Raw genomic sequence first — 12,999 nt, 5'->3', positions numbered from 1 at the left:
CATAACTGACCTTTGGTGACCTTTGTGGGCACCAAAAACAATAGGGCACACCTTCTCCATATGGCGGATCTATAGTCCAAGTTTGGCCTCAATCCAACATTCCCTTATTGAGATAGAGCGTACCCAAGCAAGTGTCACAGACACACACACACACACACACACACACATACATACATACATACATACATACATACACACACACACACGCCAACCTGACTGCATAGGTTCCTTTTGCTAAAGCAAGGAACCAAAAAAGGACGCTTTAATGTGTCAGTCTAACACTGTAATCTACTAAGTGTCTCTCAAAGCCACATAATCTTTTCAAACTGAACAACAGATGTATACTTGTCCCTGGTATACAAATGTTGTTGTTTCGCGACCCGAATTTTCACTTTCATCCGCCTATGGCATATGTTATGGCTTGGGGGAGGGGTCTTACATGATTAAGTACGCTAAGTACTGAAAGTTGCAACAGAGTGTTATATTTTTGCAACTTTTGAAGTACTTCATGTTTAAACTTTTTCCACTTTTTTGTCCATAAATGTTGAGAACTTCAGCTGTTTTTCTCACAAATTGTTTGGCCACCCTCATAAATATTCAGAGCGACCCTAATAATGGTCAAGACCCCCCACTTTGACTACCAGGACTATAAAGCATTGCATGCTAATGACAAAACATTAGAGGAAAATGTAAAAGAAAACATAGGACTGTGTCAGTTGACTGTAGCCAGAAGAAACGATGAGGTACTGATGACGCAATACGTTGGGACATCTTATGAGAATCTAACACTGTGAATGTGTGCAAGGACAGTACATACGGTCCCTACCTATGTTACTGTATTCAAAAGGTCAATACCTAATTGAGATATGTATATACATGCTTCAACAGCTGTTTTTCATTGGTATTGAATTAAAAGGATCACCTACAGCAACAAAATTTGCATTTTTCAATTAATGACAAACTTTGATATCTAATTGTCCAAGTCTCTTTCTTGTGACATCCTATTTAAATGAAGGTATCACATGTGCAGTTGTGTACGCAAACAAACATGTACATGTATATAGTACACACACATTAGCATGACTGCAAGGTTTCTTTTCTTCATGATTCAAACAAGATACTCATCAACAGTAAGTAAAATTTGTACTTTGCTAAATTATCATCACATCAGAACACAATTATTATTGGCTGTAACATAGTTTGTCTCCTTGAACATGTACTGTTTCTGCAACATTAACAGCAGTTTATAGCACAGAACAGTCTTTCACGTATTCCAACAGTTTCACCACACCAACAGCAGATTTAAGAAAACACTTGGCATCTATGTTATACCTTACAGTGGCACCTTAGTCATACTAGTTACGTTTACCTTAGTCAGAATCTATTGGAGGAAGATGGAACTGAATGAGGACTGCTACCGAAATACATTCTTGAAGGTGACAACCATACAAAAACACACCCAATAATGAGTATGTAAGACTCTACAGTACCGACTGCAGAGTACCGTCAAGTACACTAAATAAGGAAGTTTCATACGTAGCATCCATACTGTAGTATTGTACAAGGAACATGTACAGTAGCTGATTCCATGCTTCCAACTGCCACATGGCTTCTTCATCACTACTTTTTTTCATCTTCATCTTCAGAATGAGTAAATTCTCAAACAGGAAGTGGAATGTTTCAGCTTCCAGAGGAGAGAATGCACCACATACCTAACTCATATTGAGAGAACATGTGTGCATCTTTCCACTTCAAAGACAACTGCTTCAGAACTCCCATATATTTACAAACAGGAAGGAGTCGTAACGTCAATAAATTTGTGTACTTTCCCGATACTTACACCATCTAGTACACAAGGAAGTGTCTTAACATGTTGTACAAGATTCTCTACTGGATGTTACTATTCTCACTAACTTTGATTGTCTTTGTTACTACAGTATGCCTTGTACTGTACATATTCTGTTCCAATTAATGTGGCTTGCTTCCAGTGTATCGTTCACAGGTTATCAATTAAAACATTGAAAACAAAAGCACCAATAACGATTGCAAACTTTGGGTGTAACTCACAGCCATAACCGCCATACAACACAAACAGCCTCTTGTTTTCTAGACACACAAGCAAGACTAGTTACCAAATCAGTGTAATTACAAATTAATTAAGTCACAATGGGCCATTCCACTAGTCAGAACTTCCAAGTTCAAAACTTTGTCTAATTTTACAATCAGATTTAATTAATACTTAACCTTCTACAGGTATTTAAGCTGAGTTGGTTTACAGTGACTTAACAATGAAAATATGTAAAGATACAATACAGCTCTATAAAGGCTTGTAAGAGAAGCAACCTCAAAACATACCGGATTGTCTTTATAAATAGCTTACTCTCCCTCCTGATACTATAATATCTCACTTATTGGTTGAAAAGTTAGTTTTCAAGTTCCCTTTGTTCCTATTACCCTCCCAATCTAAGACACATGTCTAAATTACAGATATCTAGTACTGTATGTGAATGTGGTTGTTTCCCCAGTATGCTGCTCTATCTAACTCTTATAGGAATTACTGTGCTACCATATTACAGTTGTCAAGTCTATCTCTGTTTTCTGTTTCTACAGCTTAGGTTCCTTCTATTTTCATATTATAACCTTCCAACTTATAAAGTCACTTATCAAGGTTTGAACATTAACAGGAACATATCAAGAATGTTTCCAAACCTACTTAGTAGTAATTTAAATCTGGTGGATGTAATGGATTTGACTGACCAGTAGTAAGAAAACACTAACATTACCCTCTGAGTTTAAAACATAATCGCCATAATTATAATCAATGTTGATCATTTTGCAGCCAATTGCGCTAGTTATGTACAGTATTGCATCAGACCTGCCAACCAGTCTTTCTTGTATCGAAAAATGCGTATAAGATGATACTAGACCATGAATGGTACCACCCCGGAACTTTCAAGGTTAATATATTACTACTTAATATTACGGCAATCAGTTCAGTGGTACCCAGTACAAAGTCATGGGTACCTAATGTCAGAATGGTGGTCCAAGTTCTAAAATAATAATCATAAACAATCAGCAGTTATTTTTATGCCGCTTAAGCAACCACAAATGTGGGAGAAACCCGCAAGGGCTTATGGATTACAACTTACACGTCGGGTGGCTTCCAATTCAACACTTTAATGCAAATTTGAAATCTTTTCAATTTAGCAAGTCATTTCAGATGGGAAAAACTTAGATTGCTCTTGGATGAAGAAACCCACCTCACTATGACCCGGTCGGGTTTCGAACCCGGAACCTCCCGATTGACAAGCCTCATTGGAAGAAACCATTCTTTAAATACTACTAGCCCACTAACTTAGGCTCAAGTAGCAGGATAGGTAAGGCATGACCACAAAAAATACTTTTTATTGGTCAAAATCTCAGCGAACTAGCAAGAAATACACTTATCCTAAACCACCAAACAAAATAGATGACACCTTCAACATTTCCTGAAATTTCGATCAAAGGCTGTCCAGAGGAAAACAGAACACAGCTTGATTGATGTTAGGATTTTCGAGATACAAATTGCTAAAGCTGCTGACAGATAGTCCAAAGACTTTATATAACAAAATATTCAATATCACATGTAAAACAAGAAACTGACACACTACTGTATTTCTTATCATTAAAATGATGTATGGAACTTCAAAATCAAACACCAGTCATCAATATATGACTGAATATGGATGATACAACACCATTCAATCAAGCAATTACTGTAGAGTATCATGATTTAGTTTTGTTAGTTTTGAATACGCATTTGCAGCCAAATGCACTTGCAATGTAAGTATCTAGAGAAATGGCACACCCTTCGGTGATTTCATCGTCTAAAATTTTAGTTCAAGGGATCATAATAATTTTATGTTCAGCAAAAAAAAACTATTCCTTGTCAATTATAAGTCTCAAGATAAAATATTCTAAATTAATCACAGCTGAACTTGCCACATGTTTGCATTATTCAGACCAGACTATCACTTTTAGTGCTTACTTATCATCAGAAGTATATATGTTTTTTATGAGCTTTAAGATTACAACTTCAGAAACCAGGATGAATTTCTGGCCAACCAAGGTATCTTATCACAATTAGCATTGAGCATCAGCTACTTTTTAGCAATGTGAATTGTTGGTTTGCTATGCCTATCCAGCTACATTATGCAAATTGGCGGGATAAAACATATGCAATGTGAATAAGAAATCTTTTGATTTACAGTCAACGATGGAAATATTTCAGAATGGTATGGAATTGTGGTGCTACTTTTGGTAATACTAATTAAGTTTCAATTAAACTTCTACAGTGCTAGGCCTACTCGGATTCTCAAGCGTAACAACCAACATTTGTCCCTGGCCCTAACCAAGGCTAAAATCATAACATTTTAATCTACAAAAGGATGAAGATCTGAGAAATATTGCATTTTGAAGATTACAAGTTATCATACATCTGAGGACGTAACAGTTGCAGCCTGCAACTACTTAACACTTGAAGTTGAATGTTTGGTCGATGCTTAATGAGTGAAGGAAACGACCTTTCGAATTATGTCGTGAATCTGATCCCTCACACAGTGAACTGTGCAAAATCACTCACAAATTGCTAATGCATTTTTACGTTATGTCCTCATACTCCCAGTAATAGTGGTTACGAGAAGGAACATCACCTGCGTAAAGTCATAAGATTTTTAACAACATTTGGAACAAAGGCATTGCAACTTTCACCGACAGAAACTTTAAGAGTTAACTTAAAATTCAGTTTTGCTTCTTCTTCCGAGCACATTCACCAGAGAGGGGAAATCATTAATAAAAGAAAAGACAATGACTTGACTTACATGTGGAGTTCGCCATCTTCTATGATTAGTAATGAATATGCAAAAATTTCTGATTCGAATTCCCGGATGTCCAACATTCGTCTGCAACAAAGTATTGTGAGGAAAATAGAGGGCAAACGATAGTATCGATGGGGCCCACACGTTGACAGTCAGATCTTGGCGAAAATAGTACATACCGTTTATAAAGGTATAAACAGACAATGACCCAAAATAGCTACATATGCAGGTCACAATCTATTTGGGAGTTATGTAAGAGTTATTTCTTTATTATGAAAGTTCGAGAAGACCAATTTGTGTTCCAAGTTTATCTTACATAGGCAATTAATTCAAGGTAGTCGTTGCTTAATTTCTGTACCATTTAGCGTTGCCTCAATATTACAGTTATGTATGAAAAATGGAAGTAAAATCCCAGTTATTCTTATAGTGTGAATGAATTATTCAAAGGACTCTTTTATGTCATTTAGGGGCAACACCTTGAACGGATTTTCAAACTACAAAGAAATGGGACAACGGCTTACTGTAGGTATAATGTGACTACGTTAATGAAGAATTATTAAAATGTTTGAAGTGATTGAACTTTTGTATATCTGAACTGTTTTAAACTAAACATGACATATTTAGTGGGAAAAGACTAAATTTCTCGACTATATATATACCGATTTGTATGAATGTACAATGACAAAAGCGCATTCATTGGAGTATATGTGGAATATAAAAAAAATCTTCATCATATAAATTATCCGTGTCTTTTGGCCGATAGATTGAGGGTGGAACATGTATCATCGGAGTTCGATTCTTCAGGGTTTTTCCAAGTTATAATTTGCTCATGACTGGAAGCTGGTGATGGGGGGTGGGGGAATCGCCGGCGGAAAACGAGAAATATAGTCAGTTATCGACAAAATCATTTTGAAAATGAAGAAATGATTTCAGTGTCTCCGTCAAGATGTAGAACCACCATAAATCACAAAGGTAATGGGGCTAAAGGCTGGAGATCATTTTTGACTGAGCAACACGAATTAACACAGGTAACTAATTTGTTATGTATATGCCACTTGAAATAGATCAGACGTTGAGGGATGTTGTGTTTCTACTCCGTGTAGTAAATCGACTTTTGCTAATGACGGAAAATGTGTGCATTTGGAAGGGAGGGACAAGCTATTGGTTGCCGTCAGGATGCTTCACTGGTTCGGGGACAAACTTCTATTGTACATGTAAAGAATAATTTAAACTTGCTTGGTGAGTTCTGTAATATTCCAGAGGAGTTAAAACCTGACGTCACTAGAGGCTGGTTATATAACTTACATTGCCAAGCGCTTCGATGATAAATTTCCCTGCATATATGTATTGTTGTTTTTTGTTTTGTTTTGGGATAAGAAAGAAGCTTGTTGCCGTTACTTTGTAATTGCATGTCAGATAGGACGTCATTACGGTGTAGACCTCGCGGGCATTCTCAAATGTAGCACGCGAAAGATTTTCGACCCTGGCCCGAGAAAATAAATCGTTCCATAATGAAATAACACCAGCAAATATACCCTGAACATTGCATTGTTTTAAAGGGAGATTTGGATTCTGTCTCAGCTGGTCAGTTTGCCTTTGCAATGCTACCCTCTGAAATTCATAGAAAATAAAGAAATCATGGGGTATAGCCACACCAGTGATAGAAACTTAAAATATATTAATGAAGTCAAGTTACGCATGCATCAGCAGGTGACAAGAATTAACAATGGCAATATTCAAATGTCAGTATCTTATCAAACATAGATATAAAAACGAAAGAAAATGAAAGTCAAACAAAAACTAACTCTGATATCAGTTGCTTTATTATATGTTAATCTACAATACATTATGCATGATCGATGTTGTTATTTAATTATATTAAATATACATGTCACCATTAAGTTCCTTAGAACCTGAATGCAAATATACAACTAGCCCACATAATATAGACATTCAACGGATCTTACAAGAAGATAAATAAAAATTGTGCAATTTGAAACTTTTCTGCTGTTGTTTTTGCTTTTGTTATTGCTGTTTGTGTGTGTGTGGGTGTGTGCGTGTGTATGTGCGTGTCAGTTTCCCCTCTATCAGCTAAATTTGCCAATACCCGCTAAAGGAGTCATTATAACATTCTAAAGCCTTTTGGCTAAGATAGCTGTGTGAAATAATAATTACTGTTCAATATAATCTTGTTACTGCCCTATATAAACACAGCATCGTCGTGTGCATATCCCCGTGGTAACGACACTAAGTAGGCTGTTATGGATAACATCGTTTGCCCTTTCGTGCAAAGGTGCTAACGATCAAGTGACTTTTCTTGAGGTAGAAAGGATACTATTATTATTACCTCGTATATATTACCGGAGGAGTTTATAAAAAGGTGGGTTGACTCTCTTAATAGGACCACAAGTTCGTGTCCATGTATGGTACTCGGCGAGCTATAGGGCATACCTAAACCACCGAAGCCTTCACGAGTCCTAGTCCAAGTTCGAGTCTAAAGCAAACGAGGCTCTATAGTCTAGACTGACATAACAATATAGCTATTGATATACATTAATGTGTTAATCTGCGAGACCAGGAAGGGAGAGGATTGTCCGGAGCATGGCCATTCTGCGAGAACTCGTTGGCAGTCAGTGTTAGCTGTAAGTATAAGTTTGCGCAAAACAAGGTGTATACACATGAGTGGAAAAAAGATTACGTACTATTTGCGGCGGGAATTTATTACATTTTTACTATCGTTAGTATTTTCGTGTCTCCCGGGTCCAGTCTTTGGAGGAATCCCGTTTCCGCGGCAGTGATGTTAATTGCTTTGATTACGTTGCTACAAATTATGTACAATATATACATTGGATATACATAAACGGAAGAAAATCATGGTTTGATTATGTCAAGGACCATTGTATAACAGTGAAAATAAAATAGAGAAAGAAACGCCACATATATCTAAACTATAGGACCAATACCAGTATATGTAATGTCACTTAAAGTTCGCGATGAGGAGAGTTACACGTTCAGATAAGACTAAGGGTTGCAAGGGGAGTAACATTATTCGGTATCCTTTCGTATACACTGATCCTAAAACTCGTCCTTACTGCTGCACTCCAGCCTACAGGCCCATCTGCTACAACTATGAGGCACTGATATAGTCAGCATGCACGTGTCATGACTATTCCCCAGTATTTTCACCATCAGAGACTATAAGATAACCGGACGAGTCATAGCTTGAAAATTGAGAGGAACGGTCTGAAACTTCGGATGACTGGCTATTCTCCACTCTGGTTATCTCTGGAGTAGTACGTTGGTGAGGGGTGGCGGAAGTGCTGATTTGACCCTGTCGTAGGAGGGCGTAACACGGTTCTGTGTAATGGTCACCTCGAGTCTGCGGTGGCCTATACATTACATACATGTTTCTCTGGGCTCTATGTCTCTTGTACCTTTTCAACTTGTCGTGAAAAATCATCGATAGCGTAAACACACTGACCAATCCTGATATGACTGTACTAAATGCCAAGAGTTTAGTCAAGTCATCAAAGCAAGTACCTAGTTTTGACAAGTGAGACTTTGACTTCCAGTCGCTTGATTTAACAACTTGGACTAAAAATGAGATTAACAATGACCCCGCTGTATTATTTGCCTGACAAGTAAGAAGGTATGTGGCTTGAGTGTTCAATGGGAATAACATTATGCTCAGTGTTTGCGTCACTAATACGTACTGTAATATCATGGGCTCGTTAACATCATTAGAAGTAACAAGACTACCGTTGACAAACCATCGTATATCCGGTCGTGGGTCTGCAGAAACTGGACAGAGAACTTCGGATAAAGCACCTTCTCTGATGAAGATCGTGGACGAATGTGGAATTGGTGTTGGACCGCAAACGAAATCATTAAACTCAACCCGTCGAATACGTTTTCCTATGTTAGGTCCAGAATTGCCACAAGTTGGTTCAATTTCAGTGGGCTGTGTCGTTTCCCTGTGAACCGTCAGCCATTTTGCAAGCCATTTAAGATGGCAATCACATCTCCAAGGGTTTCCAGACAGATTAACAGTTTCCAATGATAATGCGTAGAATATCTCATTAGGTAAGGTCTGTAATTGGTTATCACCGAGATCTAAATGCTCCAACTCGATTAGGTCATGGTAGCTGGAGAAATTCCCATCCTCTCTATTGATAAAACTTGACCCAATGCGCGAGATGTTGTTATTTCGTAAGTTCAATGCGATGAGAGTTTTATGCGTGATTAAAGATAGGTTGACCTCAGTCAAAAGGTTATGATTTAATGTCAATGTATATAGTTGTATTAAACCGTCAAAACCACCGTCCGGGATTCTCGTCAAACGATTGTGGCTAAGGGTCAAATCCCAAAGGTTGGCCAAACCGTCAAAAGCTTTGTCGTGTATCCACGATATGCGATTATTCGAAAGATCCAACTGAGAAAGATTTAACAAATCTCTTAAATCGGATGCGCCGATAGTTTCTATAGAGTTATTTTGGAGTTTCAAGCTAGTGACGGTAACCGGTATCTTAGGCGGTATTTGAAGAAGTCCAATCGATGAACAATCTACCAATACATGGTTGCTACTTTCCGTGATTCCACAGTCTTGGATGGAAGATGACACCGACGCAATATTGGTCGGCAATAATATTACTATGTATAGCAGACCAGTATATGACAGCATCATCATGGATGAGTTGGGTTCACCTTCAAGTGGGTAAATTTACTACACTGTGGTTCTTTTCATGTACAAACGAAATTTCACGATCACAATAACATAAATCCGTTAGTTGAAACCCCTGAGTGAGCAAACAAAAACATGGAAGGAAAGAAAACCGAGATCATGAAATCCGCTGCTGACAAACATAAAAATTTACATTTATTCAAACTAAATGCAGAATAAAGCCGGTTCAATATCAGACAACACTGTATCGATAGCTTAGGTCAGCTATTAGTTCTAACCAAATATAGATGAATAAAACGACGAAGGCTTTACCAGTTTGTGAGTCCGATGAATACCGGGCCTGACGCGCAGGTATATGTTAACACTCTCCCTTGCATGAATATGAACAGTTCCGATCAATCACTTTTGATTATGGAAAACTCTGTGCTGCTGTTATACTATATATAGGAGATATTCCTGGAAGAATACATACCTCATTTCATTGTTAAAAGGCAATGAGCATCCCGCGTTGTGTTTATAAACATCACAAGGATCTTCCGTTTCAATGACATAGAATCGCCGTTGACAACGAGAAATAGGAAATAGATTTGCATATATAGATTTACATGTTAAGCACAGAAATATCTGTAATGTGATGAGCCATGTGCATGGTTTGATTTTCGTTGAGGAGGGATGCGCCTGCGAAGGATCATACAGTTGGATACAGACACATGCCCCCCTATATTTAAGTTTGAAATGTCATTTCTCTCAACGCTGTAATTCAAATATATACAAATGGTTTGGTGTCTTTTGGGGGGGGTGGTGGAGGGGTAGGGGGTGGTTGAGGGGGCTGGCGGAATTAGGGGCGGCCGGTTATCTATAGTTAATATGAAAACGACTCTGGACTATACGCTTAGAGGAGAAGTAAACCCAACCACCACGTTTATCGTAGGTCATTGCTCAGCGTAGGATGATTACGAATGAGGAATTTACATAGCAGATTCGGCAGGCTGTTGCTATTGGTCAGCAGCTTCCAGCTGGCCTGACAAATAGTAAGAACAAGTACAGTCGCCGCGCTGCGCGCTCACACCTTGACATGGCACGGCGTTGCTATAGGTAGAAGAAGACCAATTGAAATCAATTATTTTATCCTTGAATTTCCAAGAAAAATTATTGCATTATAAAAAGCCAAGTAATACATCTACAAATTAATACAACATGGTTGGATTTCAACAACTTAAATTTCATTCATGGAACACACTTGACCTACTTTGCATATAAATAATAAAGACAAAAGACAGCTGATGTTTTTATTACAACGAAATCGCGTGATGCCAGTTTTGAGAGAATAGGAAATATTTATGTATCCATGTCTGGTTTGACAAATATGGAGATGTTAATTGGATACTTTGGACTGTATCATTAGTTTACATATGGAAACTTTTGCTCTATAAACGGCCCATTATCCATGTTGTATACGCACAGGAAGCTTGCGGTTTTCACTCTCCGAAATTGCTGTGAGAGCACTGCACACTGTGGTGATTAGCCGCGCACAGGAGGACTTCCCAAAATTTCTTACGATGCTTTTGATTTGCTGGTGAAAAGTACGAGCCTTAATATTGACCAATCAAGTCGAGTTTTATCACTAGAGAGAGGAGTCAACGAACTTTTCTTTGGCATAGGAAAGAAATTGGTTACGCAATCACACTCCAAGCAAGCACAATGTAAGCCTTGCGAGATAGGGATGTTTTGAAGACGTTCACTGCTTTCCGAAGTGGTTTTTACTTTCTCAGATTAAAAAGAACGAGGTTTAGTTCACACGCATCATAAATAACGACACATTTTTGTAAAGAGGACACAATATTCTTCAAAATGATATAAGAAACAGTTTTCTGAGTGCAACACTTAAAAAGTTATGAAAAGAGTTAGCGCGAATTGTACTTATTTTGTAGCGATATTTGCTGCGTAAAGAGGTGTTTTGTGCCGAGTTCCACAAGGAATCCATATGAACAATTGAGCATTGTGTTTCTTATCTTTTCCTTAATCGCGAAATTTATTTATATGTTAATACTACTCTCTCAAAAGGTTGAGAGCAATGAACTCTAAATGTGTATATTAACTACAAACAAATCGATATCCTTCCAGGCTCAAAATGCGAATGGTCGATGCATTTACTCATGTAATGTAACGTTTGCCCTCATTTTCAAAGTCCAGTTCGTCGCTGGAGGGTGAGTAGGACTCTCTCAATTGACACAGATGATGTCATAAATCGGAAAAGAGGATGCATCCATGTAAATAACAAATTGCTGTTGACATACCGGTTTTATCGTTCTCACCGGTTGAAAATATTTTCATTTCAGCTAACTTCAACCTATAGTGGTGAAATATTGTGTCCTCGATATGCTTCATGAAGTTCACTGACTCCTCGTGCACATTATTCGATCAGTGTTTGAAATCAAAGTTTACATTGTTTATAATCATTATTATTGTTATATTTTCTAAGTAACAGTTTATTACTTCATACCATGGCAGCTTTCTATATAGCCTACACTGTTTGCTTCACCATGAAAATATACTGTTGTAAGGGGCAGAGGGGTAGTTATAACTTCCCTACTCCCCACATATGAAAATCCCCCCCCCCCCACCAACTTCCCATCAATGAAAATTGTGAGGAGGATTATGATTTTTGTTCCTCTTCACTAATTGCTAATGGGTGCTTAAATAAAACAATAGAAATTTGAATAGTCTGTTTCATATTATCGAACGAGACAGTAATTGTTTAATGAATATTAAAACACCTGTATATAATAATCTTTCGAATACCATGTTCAAAAGTAATACAAAACGTGTTGCCGAAAAATCTTGCCTGCATGAAGTTACATAAAAGAGTTTGCAAAGAAATATAGTAAATTATTTTTATGAAAGTGGACGTTTCGTTACCCTTGGTTTCCAACTATATACACTATCTTACACGCGGGTGTATGCATTCACTATATTCCAAATGGACGTAGAGTGATTTCGAGACTGACAAGCTTTTCTCGAGACCTACTTTAGTGACTATAGCATAGCTCCCAACTCTTGAGAAGGCAAATGCTGGTCCGTGCCACGAATCACCGTCCTGGGGAGGGGTATAAGGGGAGGGGTGTCCCCTTTTGATTTTTTTTTTGGGAATCCTGTTGATGCCTACATGTAAAATGGTGGCACTTAGAAAGGCTTTTGTCACCCAAAATTTTCTGAGAAATATGCATTTTTTGTGTGTAACATCAATAAATTGAACAGTAGGTGATAATTCATTCTTTCCCGTGGCATGAAAATGTTCGCTGCTCGCCCCAATGAAAAGAAATATAAGCTAATTTGAGGTTCAAATGATGCTGTAAAGGAGGTTTAATACTCTATTATGCTAAATGCTAAAGAAATGATGGTTGCTAAGTCAAAATTTGTTGCATTTTTTTTTATGTTTACTTGACAATTACCATGCGGGGT

At 37.7% G+C, this 12,999-nt stretch overlaps 2 protein-coding genes across 3 annotated transcripts in view; both read right to left on the bottom strand.

The window, feature by feature from the left end:
- LOC139962167 (E3 ubiquitin-protein ligase HUWE1-like) overlaps window positions 1-4,911 on the bottom strand; it is an 84,371-nt gene extending 79,460 nt beyond the window's left edge. For both annotated transcript variants that reach the window (XM_071962127.1, XM_071962128.1), the window contains exon 1: window positions 4,860-4,911. The gene's annotated coding sequence lies outside the window, so the exon portion shown is untranslated. The remainder of the gene's footprint in view (window positions 1-4,859) is intronic.
- Window positions 4,912-6,677: 1,766 nt separating this feature from the next.
- Window positions 6,678-10,026, bottom strand: LOC139961422 (uncharacterized). Its single transcript, XM_071960568.1, has one exon. The coding sequence runs from the start codon at window positions 9,541-9,543 to the stop codon at window positions 8,023-8,025; it is 1,521 nt and encodes a 506-aa protein (XP_071816669.1). The 5' UTR covers window positions 9,544-10,026; the 3' UTR covers window positions 6,678-8,022.
- Window positions 10,027-12,999: the final 2,973 nt, after the last annotated feature.

The sequence above is a fragment of the Apostichopus japonicus genome, chromosome 20 (assembly GCF_037975245.1).
Source record: "Apostichopus japonicus isolate 1M-3 chromosome 20, ASM3797524v1, whole genome shotgun sequence".
NCBI lineage: Eukaryota > Metazoa > Echinodermata > Holothuroidea > Aspidochirotida > Stichopodidae > Apostichopus > Apostichopus japonicus.
Note: the sequence above shows the minus strand (reverse complement) of the source record. Positions and strands in the feature narration are given on the sequence as shown.